This window comes from Sphaeramia orbicularis, unplaced genomic scaffold (assembly GCF_902148855.1).
Source record: "Sphaeramia orbicularis unplaced genomic scaffold, fSphaOr1.1, whole genome shotgun sequence".
Taxonomy (NCBI): Eukaryota; Metazoa; Chordata; class Actinopteri; order Kurtiformes; family Apogonidae; genus Sphaeramia; species Sphaeramia orbicularis.
The window spans coordinates 214008-239719 of NW_021941569.1; the positions used below are offsets into that span (position 1 = coordinate 214008).

Sequence of the window (25712 nt, forward strand, 5' to 3'; positions counted from 1 at the left end):
AATACCACTGTTCGATCAGATGAAATGGATCAATGAGTCTGATCAGATCTGAGATAGATAGATAGATAGATAGATAGATAGATAGATAGATAGATAGATAGATAGATAGATAGATAGATAGATAGATAGATAGATAGATCATTAATTATCCTCAGTTTCAAAGTAATGAATCCTTTCTCTTCCATCACATCTGCAGTCATCTGATCCCAGCTGTTTGATGTTTGACTGTTCCTGGTTCTGCAGGTGTGTTCATTCAGAGTTTAATCTGAACACAAACACAACAAACACTTTCATCTAAATGAAGTGGGTCAAGTCAGGTCAGTCTGAATAATGTCTGAAACAGCTGATTCAGTCTGATGTGTTTAACAGAAGTGGGTTCAGCCGTTATTCAGCTGTTCAGCTGTTGTTCAGGTGAACAGTTGACTCATTTACCAACAGGATTTTGAGTCATGTTAAATGTGTTAAAGTTTTTGGCCAACAGAGGTTGAAATTAAAGAAGTAAATTTCACAGATATGATCCAATGAGGTGAAGCCCCGCCCCCTCTGCTATGCCCCATGGGACACACAGCAGCCCCAGGAAATACATAGAGTGGATCTAAGTGATGTTTGTCAGTCCATAGATAATTGGACACATCCGTTTGTTGTAAAACTGTTGTAGTATTGGACTGTGAATATGTCGGTGTAAAGGCTACACACCTCAAAGTGTTGTTATGGTAACTGTCCACCGTCTGACGATGTCTGGGCAGCTTCAGTGTGACCAAGCTGGTGTGATTTTTACGTCTTTTAACCTGTTCACATGCATTATGTTTTTGTAACTGTACTGTCTTTGTGACAAACTCGAACTTTCTTGACATGTAAATTATATTTGATTGGACAAACATCTTGTATGAGGTAGATTGAAAAACTCCAACAGGTTTTTGTCTCTGTTCACTGACCCAGGGCAGAGTGGGCAGGGCTTCACCTCTCTATTATTAAATGTACAAATCCTGCAGCTGACGTGTTGGACCAAGGCATGAAGTCAGAAAGAACTGTTAGTTGTACAATGAAATCACAGCAGAAGAACAATGCATGGCAGACAAATAGAGTATGGACAGGCATAGAAAGACTGTCTTTAACAATAAACATCAGCCACATCAATAAAAACTAAGACTAGAATGAGGCCAAAAAAACTGAGTTTGGTATTGACACAAAAAATAAATGAAAAAAAAAAACTTTTGAGGAACACCAAATCTGAATTGAACTCTTCAAAATAAAACTAAATCAAACTACTTCTTATTTTGTAAAGCTAACTGAAAACGTAGAAAGACAAAAACAGAACTGATCAAAACTATAGTACCCATGAGCCTCAGCTGCTGTTTCCAAAGAGAAGAGGTGTCCCAGTGTTTCTGAGTTCAGTGAGGATGTGACTGTTTTACCAAGTCTCAGCTATTGTACAGACAGACCAGGACCTGAATCAGGACCAGGATTAAGGATCCGGAGGTCACTTCGGGTTGAACTTTGGGTTTTCAGTTCCAGTGAATCCAAGAGGACGGTCTCAGAACATCTGAACCTCTGACTTTCCTGTGAGACTGAACTAGAATCTGAAAACACAAATTGAAACTCCAAACATTTAGTCTGTTAATGATTTAATATTCAACAGTGAGTCTGTCTAAAAGTGTGTTCTTTACTCTCAGATTGGCAGAATGAAATAATTATAGGTTCAAATCATTTTAAACTCATTAATTTAATAGAATAAACATTTGTAATTATGGTCACAAACTTTGTATTAATTGAATATGAACCTACTCATTGACACACTGATAGTTTGTCTTTTGTTCTTGTGTTGAGTTTAGTTTGGTTTGTAATGTTTACTTCCTCTGATTAGTTTGTTGGTGTGATTGGTCTCATGGTCTTGTCCCACCCATAGAGGTCCTTCAATCAATGAAAACTTTTTTAATCCACACAGTGTCGTAGTCATGTCAAATATAGTTTTTTGTAACTTTTTTTTAAAATACATATGTATACATATATTTTATTTGAGCCAAATACTCAATAACTGCCATATTTAAACCCTTTTAAATGTCATGTTTATAATGTAAACAAACCATATTTTTTGATGCAAAAAAAATTAAAAAAAAAAAAAGTTTGTTTTTTTTTTTCCCCAATTTTATTACCCTCATATCATAATTACCTAACTCATCCACACATGTCCATCAGTCTGTGGACCTATTGAATCCAGGTGTTTCTGTTCCAACAAGGGTCTGGGACCCAAAACTATAAGGACTAATGTCAGAATAGAGTTTTATATTATAGGATGGATATCATTGTATTGTTTAGTTTGGGTTAAATTATTATCTTTGTTTCCAAAATAACTGTCCTCATCTCTAGTTGAATGTTTGGCTGTATTAGGTCTATGTTCAAGTGGGATTGGGTTCATGTTGAAACATGTGCAAAGGAAAACCAAAGCCACGTTCCTCATATGTGTTCACATACTTATACCAATACAGCTGATTCTGATTGTGAAATCTGCACCAGGGCAAAACCTAACGGTGGAAACACTGTGTTGTTACCAGCGACTCACTCCATATGCAAGGGGCGGGGTCTGCTTTGGCGAACTGATTAAGAATGAATGTGATCGGTGGATGGCTGTGTGCAGTGTGTGTCAGGTACTCTGTAAATTAGATGAGAACAGGTGGAGTTCATTTGCCTCCAACATCGCAGGACCTGCGATGTGACTATTGTGCACACGTACATCGCAATGACGATGCTCAAACGATATATCATGCAGCTCTACTCCTGTCATACACACAAGAAAATAGCAATACAATAACTATAAAAAAGAAAAACAGTATTTAAAAAAACAGGCAATAGCATATTATAAAGTACAAGTAGAACCAGGGGTCTGGAGTGGGACGTTTACAGGCCGGGTCTGCCCGGCAGAGTGGGACTGGGCCAGAGGAAGAACCAGACCGACCTCACTGGTGTGGGATCACGGTTGTCCCATCATGTCCCGTTGCTTCTGTTGATCTGGATGCAGCCCCCCACCCCCTTTAGCGGATGTGAATGGACTCGTCCACAGGCCGCCTGTAAACCCACTGTAATTGTAAAAACTAAGAACTCCACAAGTATTGGTCGTATCAATCTGCAGTTTTCACCTCTTTGATCCTAGACCTTAAATACATTAGTACTGCAGAAGGAACAGACTGGATCTGTCCAGTTTATCAGTTATAAAGCTGATACACTTACACACACACACACACACACACACACACACACAGAGGTCACTTGGCTTGTATAATATAGATGGGGGGGGGTTAAAAAATTCATTAAAAATTTGTACTTTGACCTACTTTTCCCAAAATATAATCACATCTATTCTGGGTCACTGGTGATCTATAAACCCAGTTTAGTATGAATTCAACCAATAGTTTTGGTGCTGAAGTGTAAACAAACAAACAAACCAAAAACAATACCCCCTGCCCCTCCCCCTTCAGGAAGGCGGGGTACTGAAGTGACAGCAGTACCAGTCGTCATAACAACACAGGACAACAGTAGATGATCCAGTGTGTTCCTGCTGTGTGGACATGTCTGTCTCCTACAGTGACAGGAACTGAACTCAGACTGATGATGGAATCTACGGTGACCCAGAGTCTCACCTCCATCTGATCTCTGCTGATAGTTGCACATGCACGGCTCTGATTGGACACGTGGTCCAGCGTTGGACGCGTGGTCCAGTGTTGGACTCGTGGTCCAGCGTTGGACTCGTGGTCCAGCGTTGGACGCGTGGTCCAGTGTTGGACTCGTGGTCCAGCGTTGGACTCGTGGTCCAGCGTTGGCAGGTTCTCAGCTGGTGTTGATAAAACAGGTGGTTTCAGGTCTGTTTACCTGGATGTCCAGTGGTCATGTGTGTGAATCCTGTCTGTCTGTGTGGATTATTTCTGTGCTGTTCTGCACATGGGTTCTCCTCTGTGGATCTGCAGACCAGGGGTGTCAAACATACAGCCTGTGGGCCAAAACTGGCCCCCCCAAAGGGTCCCATCCAGACTGTGGGATGAATTTGTAAAATGCAAACATTTGGGTAATAAAATCATTTTACTTACTGTCCAGTTAAACTTCAAGTTTTTTACTTTTGTTTAATATAACAAAAGTAAAAATACATGAAAACAGTTACATTTACAAACTACCATTTCACAAAAAAATGTAATAACATGAACAACTGTGTCCAGCCTGAATGTTGGTAAGTGTTAATGACTGAGTGGTAGTAATGGTTAGTACTGTAGGATAATATGTAGGATTGATGTAATGTGTAGTATAGTGTAGTACTGTGTTGTGATGTGTAGTATAGTGTAGTGCTGTGTAGTACTTTGTGTCTATTGTAATATCATGGGATGACCATCCCATAGGTTTGGTTTTTGGTGGTTTAAGGACCATAGGTCAAAGGTCATGTCACATATTTGTTACACACTGATTGTGTAGGTATCATGTAGTGGCTGTAGTATTAATGATCTACTTTTTCTTATATAGTTGTTAGATTTTCTTTTATTGACTATATTACAGGTTATATTTGTTGTATTATTGATTGTATTGGTTATGTTATTGATTGTATATGGGTCATGTATCGGGCATGTATCTGGCCTATTATTGCTCTTCTTATTGATTAGGCTGCTGTTTGTATTGGTCATATTATTGGTTGTATATGGGTCATGTATTGGTCATGTATCTGGCTTATTATTGCTCTTCTTATTGATTAGGCTGCTGTTTGTATTGGTCATATTATTGGTTGTATATGGGTCATGTATTGGTCATGTATCTGGCCTATTATTGCTCTTCTTATTGATTAGGCTGCTGTTTGTATTGGTCATATTATTGGTTGTATATGGGTCATGTATTGGTCATGTATCTGGCTTATTATTGCTCTTCTTATTGATTAGGCTGCTGTTTGTATTGGTCATATTATTGGTTGTATATGGGTCATGTATTGGTCATGTATCTGGCTTATTATTGCTCTTCTTATTGATTAGGCTGCTGTTTGTATTGGTCATATTATTGGTTGTATATGGGTCATGTATTGGTCATGTATCTGGCCTATTATTGCTCTTCTTATTGATTAGGCTGCTGTTTGTATTGGTCATATTATTGGTTGTATATGGGTCATGTATTGGTCATGTATCTGGCCTATTATTGCTTTTCTTATTGATTAGGCTGCAGTGTGCTATCAGTCGGCCTCTCAGCCTGCAGTAACACAGCAGCTGCACCAGGGCATTATGGGAGCAAGGGGAGGGGGGGGTGGATCTGCCCCTCCCTCCTGGCCCTCTGTCTCTGAGTCTGCGTGCTGATTGGCTGACGGCCGGCCCAGCTGACTGGCTCTCGCTCATCCCTCCATCAGACAGAGAGAGAGGGAGGTGATGGAGGCGACAGCGATGGGGTGAGTTCCACTGCCATTTTACATCTATGTGTTTATTCACATCTGCATCTGTTAGTTTCATCACAGACGGTCTGTTTAGGGGAGGGGGGAGGGGTGGTGGTGGTGTTGGTGGTGGTGGGGGGTGCAGAGGAGGGGGGTGGGGTGGGGGTTTGTCTGTCATTGTCCGGAGCTCTGCGACGGCTTTTTCTTCTTCAGGGGATTTAACTGTGTTCTGATCAGAAACAAAGAGCAGGAGGAAGGAAGGGGAGAACCAGGGGGTGGGGGGGCTGATGCAGAGGAGCAGAGGGATGATGGAAGGAGGAGAGGGGGGGCAGAGGAGCAGGCTGTGATGGAGGGAGGAGAGAGGAGGCAGAAAATGGCTGCCGAGCAATGGAGGATGGATGAAGGAGACAGGAGGAGGAGGAGGAGCTGAAGCCACAGTACTACTGCAGAGTACTACTGGAGTACAAGTACTCAGGAATACTAAAGGAGTAGAATACCAGGCACAATACTGTATTATACTAAGTCACATGTGTACTATGGTGTATTAGTGTGTATTACTCTGTAATAATCTGTACTATAGTGTACTCCACTGTCATAATATGTACTACAGTGGTAGTAATGGTTAGTACTGTGGGATGATAATATTTAGTACTGTTGTGATAGGTAGTATAGTGTAGTACTATGTTGTGATGTGTAGCGCAGTATAGTACAGCGTCACAACGTGTAGTATTGTGTAGTACTGTGTAATGATGGTCATTCTAGTGCAGTACTGTTTAGTACTTTGTGTCTGTTGTAATATGATGGGCTCCACATCCCATAGGTTTGGTTTGGTTTGGGGTGGTTTGAGGACCACAGGTCACATGACGTCCCAGTGTTTGTCAACCTCCATCTGCTGTAAATGTAGGCTATCGATGGGTTGGATTGATTGTTGGTCAATGATGGTGGATTTTCCAGTTTTAATCCAAGTGTTCTACTCTTTGTACATCCACATGTGTCACAACGTTGAACTGAATATTTAGTCGGTTATCCTAAAATTAAAGAGTTTGTTGTTATTTGCTGTTGAGAATGATGGCGCTTCACCGTCATGTGTCAGATGTTCCATGGAGTCCTGGTGGATGGACTATTTCATTCCACAGTATTTCATACATTCACCTTTTCTCCAAAAGCTGTGACGCCTCCAGAAACACACATCTACTGTTCAATTTTTCAACTCATCTACTGAATGGAAAATTTAATCCTATTTATTAAACACAAGTAAATTCTTTAATAAATATGTCTAAAAGCTGCACTGACACCGAGGAGATTTACTCATCAGGGATCAAGATTTAACCCTTACAGACCCAAACGTCCACCTTTAACCCTTACAGACCCAAACGTCCACCTTTAACCCTTACAGACCCAAACGTCCACCTTTAACCCTTACAGACCCAAACGTCCACCTTTAACCCTTACAGACCCAAACGTCCACCTTTAACCCTTAAAGACCCAAATGTCCTTGTTTAACCGTTAAAGACCCAAACGTCCACCTTTAACCCTTACAGACCCAAACATCCTCCTTTAATCCTTAAAGACCCAAACGTCCTTTTTTAACCCTTACAGACCCAAACGTCCTTCTTTAACTCTTAAAGACCCAAATGTCCACCTTTAACCCTTAAAGACCCAAATGTCCACCTTTAACCCTTACAGACCCAAATGTCCACCTTTAACCCTTAAAGACCCAAATGTCCACCTTTAACCCTTAAAGACCCAAATGTCCACCTTTAACCCTTACAGACCCAAATGTCCACCTTTAACCCTTAAAGACCCAAACGTCCTTCTTTAACTCTTAAAGACCCAAATGTCCACCTTTAACCCTTAAAGACCCAAATGTCCACCTTTAACCCTTAAAGACCCAAATGTCCACCTTTAACCCTTACAGACCCAAATGTCCACCTTTAACCCTTAAAGACCCAAATGTCCACCTTTAACCCTTACAGACCCAAACGTCCATCTTTAACCCTTACAGACCCAAACGTCCACCTTTAACCCTTACAGACCCAAACGTCCACCTTTAACCCTTACAGACCCAAACGTCAACCTTTAACCCCAAACATCCACCTTTAACCCTTACAGACCCAAACATCCTCCTTTAATCCTTAAAGACCCAAACGTCCTTCTTTAACCCTTACAGACCCAAACATCCTCCTTTAACCCTTACAGACCCAAACGTTCACCTTTAACCCTTACAGACCCAAACATCCTCCTTTAATCCTTAAAGACCCAAACGTCCTTCTTTAACCCTTACAGACCCAAACGTCCTTCTTTAACCCTTAAAGACCCAAATGTCCACCTTTAACCCTTACAGACCCAAACGTCCACCTTTAACCCTTACAGACCCAAACGTCCACCTTTAACCCTTAAAGACCCAAATGTCCACCTTTAACCCTTACAGACCCAAACGTCCACCTTTAACCCTTACAGACCCAAACGTCCACCTTTAACCCTTACAGACCCAAACGTCCACCTTTAACCCTTAAAGACCCAAACATCCTCCTTTAACCTAAACCATCTGCTGATCTAAACTGTTTAATCCTATTAATCCATGTCAATAATTGGTGTCAAATACAGTTCTTCATCTTTACATGGTTATCAGATATGACCATATTTGGATGCTCAGAGGCTCCGTAGTTACCGTGGAAACACCATCATCTTCTACAACATTCAAAGGCGCCTGTAGCTCAGTTGGTAGAGCGGGTCAGCGGTTCAAATCCCAGCTCCGACTGTCTTGCCCAAGAACACTGAACCCTAAATTGCTTCAGTCTGGCCTGGCAGAGCCTTGCATGGCAGCAGTGAATGGGTGAATGTGAGGCTTTGTAAAGCGCTTTGGGCACCATGAAGGTGTAGAAAATGCACTATATAAGTGCTGTCCATTTGATTGACCAGTAAAACCCATGGAGCTGGATCCATGACAGTGGGTGGACACACTGGGTTTATGATCAGTTAATGATTGGACTGAAAAAGATGCTTTTTCCTCTTTTTCTTCTTTTTTTCCCCTCTTTTTCCTCTCCACATCCCATAGGTTTGGTTTGGGGTGGTTTGAGGACCACAGGTCACATGACGTCCCAGTGTTTGTCAACCTCCATCTGCTGTAAATGTAGGCTGTCGATGGGTTGGATTGATTGTTGATCAACCATGGTGGATTTTCCAGTGTTAATCCAAGTGTTGTGCTCTTTGTACAAACTGACGTCACATGTACATCCACATGTCCAGATGGACACACTGGGTTTATGATCAGTTAATGAGAGATTGGACTGAAAAAGACACTTTTTTTAACCTTAGAATTTACTCTGTAACATTTACATGAACAGTGAATTGAATGTAGAAAATACTTGATTTTCACTGAAAATGCAAAAATAGTGGATAATATTATAATAAATGGTGAAAAATCACTTAAGACATGTTAAAGAAAGAGAAAAATTCATTTGGGATCTGAAACAAAAGTATCAGTGGGTCTTTAAGGGTTAAAGGTCAAAGGACACCTTCTGTTAGTCATGAACAGGAGACAAATCCTTTTCTGATCCTGGCTGAATCATGTCATCAATTGCACATATTAGTTTTGTCAGTTACAGGTAAAGATAATTTTACAGGTGAATGAAGTCACAGGTCATTTATTTTTATCATCTTATTGATAAAGTTTTTCTTTCTTTTTCTTTTTTCTTTCTTTTCTCTGTTTTCAATCCTTTCATTGATGAGATGTGGCGCCCACCTATAATTTGGAAAGTAAAGGAAGATAATGGTAAACAGGAATCAAACTAACGTAAGACGATTTAATGAGATGCACATGTACAATAGTTTAGGCCAAGAATAAATGGAGCAACTGGAATTATGGAATATTGTCTGTGCAAAGAAAATCTACCGTACATTCTGCCATCATGTGGGAAAGTCAGGGATTTGGATTTTATTTATGGTTCAGGTTGAGCAAAGACACTTTTCCAGATTTGAAAGCTAATGTCCAGATTTTAGGATTCTTCCCAATCTGTTTAACACTTTCAGTGCCACGGGCCGATCAGATCGGCTTTGGAGAACACGCCATATTTGTGTACAAACAAACCATCCACCCCCATTTCTTTCTCACATTTCGATGACGTTCTTTCTGTGTCCCCCTTTTGAGACCAAGCAGACGGGAATTTGAGGTCATGCGACCGAATAATATTTTTATATCTTTTTAATGTTTCTTATTCTCCGGTGTTTCATCAGAGGGAGCCCTCCATGCCGGGGGGCGGCTGTGGACTCCGGGGGCTGTGGCGCCTTCTCTCACTGGGGTCCGCTCCTTTCTGGTGGGTGGGGGTCCCAGTTGGCCCTCTCCCACTAGTTGGGATGCGGGGCTGTGTTGCTGGTGCCTGGTGGCCGGGGTCGGCGGCTGCCTCCTGGTGCGGATGGCTCCCTGAGACAGCGCCTCCTAAACTGATGTTTTACTTTTACTTGTACATTTTTGTTCTGGTCTACCCGTGCTCAGTCAGTCTTCTTAAGTATGTGTGAGCTTGTGGGTTTGCATGTATATGTGTGTGTGTGTGTGTGCGGGTGAGTGGGTGGGTGTGGGTGGGGGGCGGTACTGATTTTTAAACTGATATGTAAAGCACTTTGTGCTACAGTTTTTAATGTATGAAAAGTGCTATATAAATAAAGATTATTATTATTATTATTATTATTATAAATTATGCAAATTATGATCAATAATGAATCGGCTGCATCTGGTGCGTTTTGGATCTAATCAGCAATCGGTCGGATGTTACCGAGCGGTTTCCTGCAGGATTCTTCAAATATTATAAAAACGACGCGAAATACTGAAAAACGGCCAAATTCTGTGGCACTTTTAAGGCTTATTAGCCCCTTAACTGTCTGGCACTTAAAGAGTTAATGGTGTATGAGGCTGTGTAAGCTAAAGCAGATGGATATGAAGTCACACATCTCAACAACTGGACCATTTATTCACACAACGAGGGATGCACAAAAACTATCGGTCTGATAATTATCGGTACGACATTGAAAAAAAATGACGTCATTCAGATAATTCTGATAATTAAAGTTTTCAATGATAAATATAGCCCATAATAATCAATCTAAATTGCTTAGATTTGGTGCATTTCACCAGTACACAGTGCATGTTGTTGCCTTGGCAACCGCCATAAAAACCAAGCCTGTCACCCACTGGTTCCAACCTTTTTTTTACTCTTGACCCCATTTTAACATCACACATTTCTGTCGACCACAGACATTCAAAACGGCTGTGTAATGCATACGGAAATGACCAAATATAGTCACTTGCCCAATAAAGGATTAATTTCAGTGTATGACAGTAATATCACAGACAGGTTTATTTATGGATCAAATGTGAAAATGTTCTGAAGCTGAAGGTTGTAAATCCAGTCTGTAAACGGGCTGATGTTGAAGGAGGTGTTCACAAAGCCTTTTCTGATCCCATCACCAATAATCATATGATGTCATCCGTCTGTACAGGTCAGAGGTCAGCAGATCGTCATGGCGGCAGCGTCATATGACCAGCTGCTGAGGCAGGTGGAGGTGCTAAAGATGGAGAACTCCAACCTGAGACAGGAGCTGCAGGACAACTCCAACCACCTGACCAAACTGGAGACCGAAGCCTCCAACATGAAGGTACGGATAAAGACCAGTACAGACCACTATGAGCCTGGTAGAGGAACCAGTAGAAACCTGTAAGGTCCAGTTAAAACCTGTAAAGACCAGTAGAAAACTGTAAGGACCAGTAGAAACCTGTAGGGACCAGTAGAAACCTGTAAGGACCAGTAGAAACCGGTAGGGACCAGTAGAAACCTGTAAGGACAAGTAGAAACCGGTAGGGACCAGTAGAAACCTGTAAGGACCAGTAGAAGCCTGTAAGGACCAGTAGAAACCTGTAGGGACCAGTAGAAACCTGTAAGGACCAGTCGAGTCTAGTTAGGATCAGTAGAAACTTGTAAGGACCAGCAGAAACCAGGTATAAGGACCAGTAGAAAGCTGCAGTGAACAGTAGAAACTGGTAGGGACCAGTAGAAACCAGTTGGAAGCAGTGGTAACCTGTAAGGACCAGTACACAGCTATGTGGACCAGTATAAACCCTTATGGACCAGTACACAGCTATGTGGACCAGTATAAACCCTTATGGACCAGTACACAGCTATGTGGACCAGTATAAACCCTTATGGACCAGTACACAGCTATGTGGACCAGTATAAACCCTTATGGACCAGTACACAGCCATGTGGACCAGTATAAACCCTTATGGACCAGTACACAGCTATGTGGACCAGTATACAGCTGGATTTGTCGTCCTGTGTAGCTCTGTGTCATGTAGATCCGCTCTGTGTCACGTAGATCTGCTCTGTGTCACGTAGATCTGCTCTGTGTCATGTAGATCCGCTCTGTGTCACGTAGATCCGCTCTGTGTCACGTAGATCCGCTCTGTGTCACGTAGATCCGCTCTGTGTCACGTAGATCTGCTCTGTGTCACGTAGATCCGCTCTGTGTCATGTAGATCTGCTCTGTGTCACGTAGATCCGCTCTGTGTCACGTAGATCCGCTCTGTGTCACGTAGATCTGCTCTGTGTCACGTAGATCTGCTCTGTGCCATGTAGATCCGCTCTTTGTCACGTAGATCTGCTCTGTGCCATGTAGATCCGCTCTGTGTCACATAGATCTGCTCTGTCTGACCATAGCCTTGTGTGTTCTCTCTCTTCAGCGTACTGTAGTCGTCGGTTTGAGTCAGTGTTGTAGTTTCTCCTCCAGATCAGAAGGTGGCAGTTGTGCTGGTATGGACTGGTTTTAAAGATGACCCTCCACTGGGTGGAGTGGTTTCCATGGTTTCCATATCTTCTGGCAGGCATTTCCTGTTTTAGAACAACAGCAGTGTCTATGTTCGCTCGTAGAAGTCAACACAGATATGATAGTTCTATTCAAAGTCTTACAGCGTAAGGATGGAGAAGGACACATAGGAGAGGGACCGCTGAACGGAAACAGGTTAACCAACGACAAATACCAACATCTAATAATTATTGATGATACTAAATTAAATCAAAGCACACTTGTGTTAAATGATGTGGGTTTATGAATGTGCATAACCACAGGTTTATCAGGAGCAGAAAGGAACAGACAAGAACAAAAGTGGCACAAGTACTGAACACAAACTCATGAACTATATGATGGAACCTCTGCTCTATAGTCCTGGGGTCACATGATCATATATTGGCCAACCAGGAGGCAGTGTCTCTGCGCCGCCATGTCGCATTGTTACAATCTGGAAGAGGTTCACATCAAGGCTGTGCAGGCCAACGCGTCACTGTCCAAAGTGACGGCGTACGCCAGTGGTTCCAAACCTTTTTTGGCTCATGACCCCATTTTAATATCACAAATTTCTGACGACCCCAGACATTCTAAACAGACTTTTTTTGGGCTAAAATTAAATTGTTTTTGATCATGTAATAGTTTGCTATACTATGTTGCAAATAAATGTTAATTTTAGACAACATTTAGACTATAAAATGTTAATTTTTATTAGTAAGTTTTGATTTTTAATTTTTTTATCAATTAGAAATTTCAGGTGACCCCACATGGGGTCCGGACTCCAAGGTTGAAAAACACTGCATTAACTGCTCCCAGTCCCCTTTTTAAGTTGTGTGATATAGTCTGTTCTTTCTCAAACTGATAAAATCTTGTGCCACAAACATCTTAAACCAGTGTACACAATGAATGAAGGGGTTAACCCAGTGGTTCCCAAACTTTTTTTACTCCTGACCCCATTTTAACATCACAAATTTCTGGTGACCCCAGACATTCAAAACGGAGACATTTTATTTGCTAAAATTAATTGGTTTTTGATTGTGTAATACTTTGCTATAATGTGTTGCAAATAAATGTTAATTTTAGGCCACATTTAGGCAATATACTGTAAATTTTTATTAGTAAGTTTTAATTTTTTTTCAATTACTAGAAATTTCAGGTGACCCCATTTGAATTCCAGGCGACCCCACGTGGGGTCCAGACCCCAAGGTTGAAAAACACAAGCATAGGTAGTGACACGTGACGTCCACACGTCCATAAATCCAGCTGTAACGTGTACTGACCGACCTGACAAGTCCAGGATGAGAAGGTCCAAGATGAGTTCTGTGACCAATGTTTGACCACCATTTATCAGACAATGGTCTCTCTCTCTCTCTCTCTCTCTCTCTCCCTCTCCCTCATATGAACTCAGTGTCTCTCGTCCTTAAATAGCCCTCTGGTATTTTCCACCAATCACGCGCTCTTCTACAGAGTGGGCCTATTGTTTTTGTGCAGAGTGGGCGTCTGTCTTTTAGAGGATCTTTAGCTCCAAACACATGACTCTGGTAAACCTGTCAGAGTGAATCCTCTGTCACTTGGTCCCGTCTTTATTTGGCCTTTGCTGTTTACTTGGACTGTCTGTTTACTTCCTGTTTGTTTTTGTTGTTGTTTTTCTACAGTTGCCTTTTGTTTTCTTCATCTGTGGTTTCTCTGTTTGACCTCTTTCCATCTCTGTCTTTATTTTTAGTTTTTATCAGTATTTTTCACATGTTACCCGTTTGTCATTCTTAGTTTTTGGAGTTTTCTTTTTGGTTTCTTCTCTGTTCGTCTGGTCTCTTTTCATTATTGTCCTCTCCTGCTTCCTGTCCAAACACCTCACTTCCTGTTTCCCGTTTCCTGTTTTGTGCCGATGACCGCAGAGCTGTGAGACAGACGGACGCGGTGTGTTTGTGTGGTGTCCGTCATGTCACTGTACGAACGCTGTCGCTTCATCGTGGTGAGTGAACAAAGCGGGTCTGAACAGAACCGGGCCCACAGACACTGGGGTTCTTAGACGCTGGGGTTTGTCTTCTTCTGCTCATGTGTTGAATGGTTTCACTGTCGATTTACTGGGACTTTAATAGTTGGCTCGGCCCCCAGCGGGGTTAGAGGTTAGGATCTGTGTGATCCGGTCTACACATCACATGATGGTCCTGAGACGAGTTACAAGTACAGCCTTCAAACAGAACTGATATTTATTGTCATATGATGTTGTGTCTGTTATGTCATTTGTCATTTACATGTGTGGGTCATACTGTTTGATTGTATGTATTTTAGGGATGTAACGATTACCGGTATAACAATAAACTGTGGTCAAATTCCTGATGGTTAGTGTTACCATTTCATTTGTAATTATCATGATAACCATGTTTGATTAACACACTTTGAAAACTCATAGTACTGCTCATTTCCTGGAGAAGCATCTATCTATCTATCTGTCTGTCTGTCTGTCTGTCTGTCTGTCTGTCTGTCTGTCTGTCTGTCTGTCTGTCGTTCTATCTATCATTCTATCGGTCGTTCTATCTATTGTTCTATCGTTCGTTCTATCGTTCGTTCTATCATTCTATCTGTTGTTCTTTCTATCTGTCTCTCTCTCTCGCTCTCTCTCTGTCTCTGAAAAAGAAACTAAAAACTCAAACTTGAACTGGAAAACAGTCAAACAGTGTCCACAAGGTTCCATCTTTAATGCACATTTGTAAGTTTGATGTTTATATGTTAATATTTGAATGTTTCTGCCAAAAGAAGGTACATTGTGGCTATTATTTTATTTATTTATTTATTTATTTATTTTCAAAATGCAATTTGGTTAAATTATTTCAGTGTGTATTAATACTTTTTGAACATTCTGAACACAGTTTCAACAATACCACAATAATAATGATAACTGTGATAATTTTGGCCACAACAACTGTGATATGAAGTTTTCATATTGTTACATCCTTACTGTATTTATTAACCCATAAAGACTCAGAGCTACTTTTATGTCTGTTCCCAGATGACATTTTCTCTCTATTTACCTTTTAAGTGATTTTAACATTTTTATAACACTGTCATCTGTATTTACATTTTTCAGTGAAAATCATGTATTTAATTCACTGATCATGTAGAGCACAGGTGTCAAACATGCGGCCCAGGGGCTAAATCCAGCCCGCCAAAGGGTCTAGTCCAGCCCACAGGATGAATTTGTGAAATGCAAAAATTACACTAAGATATTAACAATCCTTTTAGTTCAAGTTCCACATTCAGACCAATTCAATCTCAAGTGGGTCAGACCAGTAAAATACTATCATAACAACATATAAATAATGGCAACTGCAAATGTTTCTCTTTGTAAATGTAAATATTTTCATGTATTTACACTAAAACAAAGTATAATTTAGCAAAAAATGTGAATAACCTGAACAAATATGAACAAACTGAAATGTTTTAAGAGAAGTACAATTTTACCAATATTCTGTCTGTTATTAAATGTTTTGTGTGTTTGTAGGTCCACTATGATCTGTCAGTTATAATGTGCATGTGTAAATGATAAACTGAGGCAGAATATTGTTAAAATTACACTGATTTTTTCAGTTTGTTCATGTTATTCACATCTTTTGAAAGGATTGTTTTTAGATGTAAACCTGTTCATAATGTAAATGTACTTTTCTCACTCTAAAACAAAGAGAAAAGTTTGGAGTTGACATTATTTCTATATTATTATGTTATTATTTTACTGGTCCAGCCCACTGCAGATCAAATTTAGCTGAATGTGGAACTGAACTAAAATGAGTTTGACGGTCCTGATGTAGATGTTCATTAAAGCTCAGAGTAAATTCAAAGGTTATTTTATCAAAACAGAGAAAACTGAAGAAAAATTCACTTTCTCAGTCAAATCTATCATTAGCTGAATATAAATCAGGTGTCTACAACCATATCTTTGTTTGTGGCATTTATTATTTTGTTCATTTTTATTTCATTTTATTCACATATATATTAGTGCTGTCAAACGATTACTTTTTTTATTGGATTAATCACATAGTTGCTGTGAATTAACTCTGATTAATCACGATTAAATTTCATTCATTTTTAATCTCTATTAATCGCGTTTCATTTTACATGAGCAAACAGACTCAAGAAAGAAGGGAATATATCTGCACTGAACATGTTTGTCCAAGCTGGGTTACGCGTTAGCCATAGTGCTAACAGAATCCCCGACTAACGGCTGTTTGGTGTTAAGGTGGTATTTTAAGGTGGAAGTGCTTCAGTGAATAGAAAACTCCTTCCTGCAGAATGTGTCTAATACTTTATGTGGGTCGACAATAATAGCAAACATGGTGACGACAGGAGGTTTTTCTAGTGTGGATACTGTGAAGGGTAGTTGTCATGAATGTGTCAGTAGTTTTTCACTAACTCACACAGTCACTCTTGGAAAAGTTCAGCTATTTCTGGAAATTATTCCTTTCAAATTTCAACACTGCCCCCTGTGGTTCCCGGAAAATCGACAGAATTACACACATAATGTACGCAGAGGATGGATAGAGCACTGTGTCTGTCTGCGTCTTTAACATTGAGCATAAATGAGCCCTAAAGGTGGATGTTTGGGTCTGTAAGGGTTAAACACAAATGAACAGGAATCACTGTCTGCTTTGTGGACGTTTTTCTTCTTAAACCTTTTTGGTTCCATTTTCTAAACAAAACTTCGATGAAAAGTCAGAAACTTTGAGTCAGAGATCAGAAATGCAACAGAGTTGTCTTAAGTCTGCATTAATTTAACATAATTAATGCACAATTAAAGGATTTTATTTTCTCCAAACAGGAAGTCCTGAAGCAGCTGCAGGGCACCATAGAAGAAGATTCAGGGGAGGCGTCAGGCTCTCAGCTGGAGCTCATTGAAAGACTCAAAGGTAACAAATAATCCACATGTTCAAGTACGTTAGTGCATGGAAGTTTGGATGTCAAGAAATCCTGATTCAAACCAGATGGAAACACAAACACTGTCCAAAGGCTAAATAAAAGCTGTTTCCTTATGCAGAGATGAGCCTGGACTCTGCAGGTTTCAAGCCCAGGGCCAGGCCTCCCCAGCCCCCCTCGTCCTCCTCCAGCTCCACCTCCTCTGGGTCTGCAGCTCCTGCAGGAGCAGCCGGAGGCTCCGCAGCTGCGGGGCCGTCTGCGGCCACCGCCTTCCCCAGGAGAGGGCTGCCCTCTGCGGGCAGAGACAGCCACGACAGGTGCCTGGAGGAGCTGGAGAAGGAGAGGTCAGTAACCGAGTACAGGTCAGTTACAGAGTACAGGTCAGCGCTGTGGTGTCCATTACAGTTACAGAGTACAGGTCCACTACAGTTACAGAGTACAGGTGTACAGAAACCAGCTGCGGCTTCCTCAGTAGCTGAGGCTCATGGGTAGTGTAGTCTGTAGAGTCAGTATCTGCAGAGTTGAAAAGCTGTTGATTCTAAAGAATACTGATCCTGTCAGATCATTTTACTCCTGATAATTCTGTGATAAGTGCTGAACTGGACTGGTTGAAGTATTAGTACATGTTTACAGACTGGTGAGAGTACTTCCATCAAACTGAAATACTACTGCAGTAGTACTATGAAAACAAGTACCATGACTACAGGAAGAACTGGACTGCCATGTCCTGTAAAATCATTAATACGCCCACTGTGTCTGTCCTGTTCTGGGATTGGCTGTTGCTGCTCACAGGTCTCTCCTATTGGCTGAGCTGGAGAAGGAGGAGAAGGAGAAGGATTGGTACTACGCTCAGCTTCAGAATCTGACCAAGAGGATCGACAGTCTGCCGCTGACTGAAAATGTACGCACACACCTTGAACATGCACTGACTTTTCTTTAACCCTTTAACCCCTGAGCCCTGGTTCCAGGTAAAGGTTCACATGTTAATCTGCATATCTGATGGTATTTCCCCTGGTTTTTGTTCATTGTTTTTCCTCTGGGTTCTCTTTCAGTTCACTCTGCAGACTGATATGAGTCGGCGTCAGTTGGAGTTTGAAGCTCGTCAGATTCGCTCGGCGATGGAGGAACAGCTGGGTTCCTGTCAGGAGATGGAGAGGAGGGCTCAGGTAACAATAGCACCAATGGACCACAAACAACTGAACATATGATCAGATCAGTAACACCTGTGTTTGTGTGTGTGTGTGTGTGTGTGTGTGTGTGTTTCAGGCTCGTGTGTCTCGTATTCAACAGATAGAAAAAGACATTCTCAGACTGGGTGCACGCCTACAGGTAACATGCACATCCTGGATCCTCCATCCTTATCTCCACCCCTGGAAACCCCATCAGGTTCAGATCACCTGCTGTGAATATACCAATAATCTGATCAATAATCATTCTGTCTCCACAGGTGGAGGAAGCTCAGGGTCCAGGTGATGCTAGCGGATTGGCTGCCACACAGGTGAGTGTTTTTTATTCTGTCATTTTTTTTTTACTATTTTACTTATTGTCCCATTAAGGACTCCCATTAGAACAGGCCTAGGTTTATTGGTGTTGTTTGTGTAATAAAAGTGTCAGAAAATGTCTTTTTGGCCAATTCTTTTGCACCTTTTTTCAGGAAGAACTTAACTTTCAGTATCTGTCGATTAATTAGCATTATTATATGTAATAAATGTTTAAAACAGTGTGTTATAGTTGAACATAAAAAGGACTTTAATTTTATTTATATTTATTATAAAACCATCTGTAAATGTTGATAATGAAACTTTGAGTTTATATAAATACCCTTTCCTCTCTTTTCCATGTGTTGATCCATTGTCGTTCTAGATCATTGTGTGTCCATGTTCCTCTTGTTCTTTTTGGTTCTTTGGTGTCATTTGGATCCAGTTGATAGTCTATGCTCACTTTGGGTCTAGTTGTAGACAGAGCTGCTCATTTCACTGACAAAAACATCCATCAGCTGATTCAAATACACACACTGGATCTGTGTATGAACTGGAGAGCTCTGACTACAGATTTACACATATATACAAATATACACACATTTAGAGAAGATTTACACAAACAACTATCAATCAACTATAAAAAACGCAAAAATACAGAGGAAAACAGTGGGAAAAATGGCGAAAAAAAACAGTGAAGCTCAGCAAAAACATGATAAATCCCACTAGTAGAACACTCCAAAACAGCACTATCACTATTATATACAATTATTTACATGAATTCTCCACTAAAACACTGATAAAAGTCATAAAAATCTTCCATGTCTCTCTCACTGACTGCACTCTGCTGCTCTAAGCCCTGCCCACTTCTACCCCTCCCTCTCAGCCAATGACAGACCTCTGCCCTCATGTGTTCTAGACCAATAGAAAGAACCTGACCTCAGCTCACAGATGACATTTGGATTTTCTTAATATCTTTTTTTTTTTTTTTCCATCTCCAGAGCTCCGGCAGTCGATTGGACCATGAACCGGCCAATGAGACGAGCTACTCTGTACCTCGACGAATCACCAGTCACCTAGGAACCAAGGTCAGTGGTTCTACCCGGTAACACACAAGTGCAAAGACAAGCCCCCTACCCCCCCCCCCCCGTTTGTACAAATATTGAGAAAATAAATGAATAAATGTTCAGAGTCCTGCGCTGTGTCGCCCCCTGCAGGTGGAGATGGTGTACAGCCTTCTGTCCATGTTGGGAACTCACGATAAAGACGACATGTCGCGGACGCTGCTCGCCATGTCCAGTTCACAAGACTCGTGCATCGCCATGCGTCAGTCCGGCTGCCTCCCGCTGCTCATCCAGCTGCTGCACGGCAACGACAAGGACTCTCTGTTGCTAGGTAACCGCTGGTTTCTCAGACGTTTTGCATTGAAATGTAGCATCAAAGGTTACGATTGTTCTTAGCGCTGCCAGATGTACAATCGCAGAGTTTCCCTGCAGTGCATCCTCTCACCTGATCATGTCGTCCAGGTAACTCTCGTGGCAGTAAAGAGGCTCGTGCCAGGGCGTCGGCGGCGCTGCACAACATCGTACACAGCCAGCCCGACGACAAGAGGGGCCGCCGGGAGATCCGGGTGCTCCACCTGCTGGAGCAAGTACGCCATTACTGTGAGTCCTGTTGGAGCTGGCAGGAGAACCACGAGAGGGGCGTCGACCAGGAGGACAACCCCAGTGAGTGATGTCACCCACTACTGACCAATCAGACACAGACGCACCGAGTACTGACCAATCACACATAGGCGGGGTCAATGGATGTTCACGCAAGACCCAAAACTGAAACCTGATCTGTCCAACGTCCTGTCACCTAGAAAATGTATTTATAGTTTAATTAGAATAGAATAGAATAGAATAGAATAGAATAGAATAGAACAGAATAGAACAGAATGGAATAGAATAGAATAGAATAGAACAGAACAGAATAGAATAGAATGGCCTTTACTGTCATTGTGTGCTGAAAACACAAGCTTTTTTTTTTACCCATCATGCCTCTGTGTGTGCAGTGCCGTCCCCGGTGGAGCATCAGATCTGTCCGGCCGTCTGCGTCCTGATGAAACTGTCCTTCGATGAGGAACACCGCCATGCCATGAACGAGCTGGGTCTGTCTCCAAACATACATTCCAACATTCCATCTACAAACAGAAGCCTACCTTTAACAGTGGGGTTCTGTGGGTTGTTGTTGCTATGGCGATTCCCTCCCATTAGACACACTGTAGTTACTATGGTGATATCCTGACATTTTAGTTCAGGTTCCACATACGGCCAATTTGATCTCAACTGGGCCCAAGACAGTAAAATAATAACATTTAACTGTTTTAGAGTGAAAAACAAGTATGTATTCAGAAAAAAAAAACTGTAATTTCAACAATTTTATGTCTGAGCTGAGTTTGAACACAACGTACAGATGACAGTGGGTCTATAAATACACAAAACATTTAGGAACAGGGAGAATACTGGTACTACTACACTGATTTTTCTGTAGAAATTTCAAGTTGTGCATATCTGTTCAGGTTATTCACAACTTGATGTGAAAAATGTCAATATTTTCATGATGCACTTTGACTTTTTTTGCATTAAACCAAGGGCAAAATGTGGGGTTGTCATTACTTCTAAGTTATTATGTTACCGTTTGACTTTAGATCCAGAAAAAAGGCTGTAATGAGGTGTTGGATTATCGGCCCTTTTCCTGTTTTGTTGAGTTGAGGGGAAGTGTTCAACATGGCCTCATTTACCAGATGGACACAGTGTTATTTTTTGCACTGAAAGACAAAATATTTGAAGTTGTCATTATTTACAGACATAATGTAATATTATTTTTTTCCATCAAACCCAGTAGTAAATCTGCAGTCATTCTTTTGTGTGGGTTCTTCTGCTGTTATTATTTGACTGCAGATCAGATTGGTCTGGATGTGGAACCCACACTAAAATGAGTTCCACAGCCTGGACTGTGGAATTTATGCACTTTGCAAATTCATCCCATGGGTCGGACTGGAACCTTTGGAGGGACGCCTGTTTGACAGCCCTGGTTTAAACACAGTCATGGTTCACCGTTGCTTTTACTGCGTCTTCATGTGTCGTTTATCAGAGGGGTGGGGTTTTGATCCTGTGGGTTTTGTATCCCTGCAGGTGGTCTGCAGGCGGTGGCTGAGCTGCTGCAGGTGGACTGTGAGATGTTCGGCCTCAGCAGCGACCACTACAGTGTTACGCTGCGCCGCTACGCAGGCATGGCGCTCACCAACCTCACCTTCGGAGACGTGGCCAATAAGGTGAGGAGAAAACCTGCCTCTGTCCAGAAAACACTCTGAACCAGGTGTTAACCCTTTCACACATAACAGTCACTCCAGTGGACAGTTCTTCTCCAGCTGTTCTCTTGTATATTCATGGGTTTTGTTTTAGTTCCATATCAGCCAACACAGTGGACACTTATGCACCATCTCATACACTCCAATTCATGCAATTACTGTAACTTTGCTGTTCTTAATAAACCTGATCTGCAGTTACATGTTTGAGTGTAAATAATTGCTAGTTATTAGACTGTAATTAACAGTTTTCTTAAACTAACAGTTTTTTTTGCATATTATCTCCATGAAGTGAGTAACAACTAGTATTAGAGTATGATAAAATGTGAGAAAACATCAGATTAGCTGCATTTAAATGTTTTTATTTCATAGTTTTCACACAGTTTATCACTTTCTCTTACTATGTTTTAAATACATGTTTCTTTGCTTCAAAAATTAAACTCATGGTGTCCAGCTGAGTGGACATTTTTGTAACTCCATAAAAAATAGGTTCATTAAAAAAAATTTAATTACATTGTTTTTTTCCATGTCTAAAGAGGAATAAAAACACTCAGGAAAAAAAAAATCTTTAAGGTTCCTATAATTCACACATCAAAAGGTTAAGGAAACAGATTAAAGTGGTGTATTTTTTTACCCATCAGGCCACGCTGTGCTCCATGAAGGGCTGCATGAGAGCGATGGTCGCCCAGCTGAAGTCTGAAAGTGAAGACCTGCAACAGGTGAGCACAGCGGTTTCCACAACAACGGTGTGTTTCTGAGTGTTTGTGTGTCTGTTTTCAGGTGATAGCCAGTGTTCTGTCCGTTTTCAAGTGATAGACAGTGTTCTGTCTGTTTTCAGGTGATAGTCAGTGTTCTGTCTGTTTTCAGTGTTCTGTCCGTTTTCAAGTGATAGCCAGTGTTCTGTCTGTTTTCAGGTGATAGTCAGTGTTCTGTCTGTTTTCAGTGTTCTGTCTGTTTTCAGGTGATAGCCAGTGTTCTGTCTGTTTTCAGGTGATAGTCAGTGTTCTGTCTGTTTTCAGTGTTCTGTCTGTTTTCAGGTGATAGCCAGTGTTCTGTCTGTTTTCAGGTGATAGTCAGTGTTCTGTCTGTTTTCAGTGTTCTGTCTGTTTTCAGGTGATAGCCAGTGTTCTGTCTGTTTTCAGTGTTCTGTCTGTTTTCAGGTGATAGCCAGTGTTCTGTCTGTTTTCAGGTGATAGTCAGTGTTCTGTCTTTTTTCAGGTGATAGTCAGTGTTCTGTCTGTTTTCAGGTCATAGCCAGTGTCCTTAGGAATCTGTCGTGGCGAGCCGATGTCAACAGTAAGAAGACGTTGCGTGAAGTGGGCAGTGTCCGAGCGCTGATGGGTTGTGCTCTGGAAGTCCAGAAGGTCAGTCCTGTGTCCTCCCAGTGAGACGGCGTCCTGCATGTGGACACAAACCAGTATATCTGTTCAACATGGAATAACATGAAGTATTTCTAAATCTCCTCATCATCACTTATTAAATCAGATGATTTTGGAATTAATTTAATTAAGTCATGTTTTAAACCGGACAATAAATATGTAAAATACGAAAACATCAGTTTAAAGCAACACCACACAATGTTATTAGAGGAAAAGACTTGATATTTAACCATAATTTCCAGGATTTTTGTTTATTTCATGTTCAAAATCAGTTCAGACTTAATTCTAATTTCACTTAAATAGTTCCTGTTTGTCTAAACCCTCTGTTCTTAGTCTGGGCTTCATTTCTTTGTGTATTTGGTCCCTAATAGTTCAGACAGTTGGAATTTGAACCCTCAGCTGATGATCAACTCTGTCGACTCATTTGGACAAAAATCCACTGGATTTCTACCTGTTTGAATTCCTGCTGAATTTGTTCCATCTGTAACTAGTTACAACATTTGCACATATCGGTTTGGTTCTTTTTTTTTTTTTCATTATTTTTCTCAATTTTTGTTCGGTTTTGGTCATTTTTTTTCCATTATTTTGCTCGATTTTTGTTCTTTTTCTCTCAAATTCAAATTCTCACAAATTTCTTAGTTGTTAGTTCCATCTATAAATAGTTACGACATTTGCACATATCGGTTTTGTTCATTTTTGTGATTATTTTGTCGATTTCTGTTCAGTTTTGTTCATTTTTGTGATTATTTTGCTCGCTTTTTGTTTGTTTTCTTTCATTTGAATTCCTTTTATAATTAATTCCGTCTCTAAGTGGTTCCATCTATAATTAGTTGCGTCTCTAACTGGTTCCATCTATAATTAGTTGCCTCTCTAACTGGTTCCGTCTATAATTAGTTGCCTCTCTAACTGGTTCCATCTATAATTAGTTGCCTCTCTAACTGGTTCCATCTATAATTAGTTGCCTCTCTAACTGGTTCCTTCTATAATTAGTTGCCTCTCTAACTGTTCCGTCTATAATTAGTTGCGTCTCTAACTGGTTCCTTTTATAATTAGTTGCCTCTCTAACTGGTTCCATCTATAATTAGTTGCCTCTCTAACTGGTTCCTTTTATAATTAGTTGCGTCTCTAACTGGTTCTGTCTATAATTAGTTGCCTCTCTAACTGGTTCTGTCTATAATTAGTTGCCTCTCTAACTGGTTCCTTCTATAATTAGTTGCCTCTCTAACTGGTTCTGTCTATAATTAGTTGCCTCTCTAACTGGTTCCATCTATAATTAGTTGCCTCTCTAACTGGTTCCATCTATAATTAGTTGCCTCTAACTGGTTCCATCTATAATTAGTTGCCTCTCTAACTGGTTCCTTTTATAATTAGTTGCCTCTCTAACTGGTTCCTTCTTCATTAGTTGCGTCTCTAACTGGTTCCGTCTCTAATTAGTTGCATCTCTAACTGGTTCCGCCTCTAATTAGTTGCATCTCTAACTGGTTCCGTCTCTAATTAGTTGCATCTCTAACTGGTTCCGTCTCTAATTAGTTGCCTCTCTAACTGGTTCCATCTCCTCAGTTGCTCATTTCAGGTCCAGGCTTCAGTTCCACATTTCTCCAGTTTTCTCCAAAATTGTTTGTCGTCATCAGCAGTTGTAGTCCAGACTGAAAATCTGTCCAAACTTGGAGCCCATTACCTCAAATGTTCAGTTGTCGGTTGAATGGGACAGAGCAGCACAGCCAATCACCTGGAGGGGGCGGGGCCTGAAGTGTCTCCTGTGCATTTAAAGGGCCAGCGCTCCAAACCACCTTTGTGGTGTCATTAGTCATAAATAGTGTTGCAGATGGACCTGTGGAGTTGAATGAATGAAGAATTCAGAGCCAAGCAGAGCATTTACAGTTTATGGAGAGCACAGGGAAATGAGGGAAAAGGAAGAAGAACAGTTAAAGAAAAAGAATAATATCACTGATTTAATGTTTTTCTTTGTTTCTTTCCTCTTTGAATAATATAAATATGTGTAACCTCATTTTCCCCTTTTTTGTCGTATTTGTTTATTATAATCAGCTCCTGTTATTCGTCTCAGTCTTATTTGTTTCTGATCTTGGTTTTCTTTCTCTTCCTCCATCAGGAGTCGACCCTGAAGTCTGTACTGAGCGCGCTCTGGAACCTGTCGGCTCACTGTACGGAGAACAAGGCCGATATCTGCGCGGTGGACGGAGCGCTGGCCTTCCTGGTGGGAACGCTGACGCATCGCAGCCACACCAACACTCTGGCCATCATTGAGAGCGGCGGCGGCATCCTGAGGAACGTGTCCAGTCTGATCGCCACCAATGAGGCTCACAGGTAAACAACAACAAAAGAACCCCAACAAATAAACATCAACAGCACAGGTC

General features: G+C 41.1%; 1 protein-coding gene across 1 annotated transcript in view; it reads left to right on the top strand.

The window, feature by feature from the left end:
• The window catches only part of LOC115416141 (adenomatous polyposis coli homolog), a 32176-nt gene that overhangs the window by 607 nt on the left and 5857 nt on the right, over window positions 1-25712 (top strand). The window contains 15 exon segments of the mRNA XM_030129865.1: window positions 10883-11038; window positions 17034-17121; window positions 17250-17472; window positions 17921-18029; window positions 18181-18294; window positions 18395-18457; window positions 18576-18626; window positions 19608-19694; window positions 19824-20001; window positions 20133-20333; window positions 20663-20758; window positions 21786-21925; window positions 22600-22677; window positions 23206-23322; window positions 25448-25662. Of these exon segments, the coding sequence (XP_029985725.1) occupies window positions 10904-11038; window positions 17034-17121; window positions 17250-17472; window positions 17921-18029; window positions 18181-18294; window positions 18395-18457; window positions 18576-18626; window positions 19608-19694; window positions 19824-20001; window positions 20133-20333; window positions 20663-20758; window positions 21786-21925; window positions 22600-22677; window positions 23206-23322; window positions 25448-25662 (1895 nt within the window). The 5' untranslated portion in view covers window positions 10883-10903.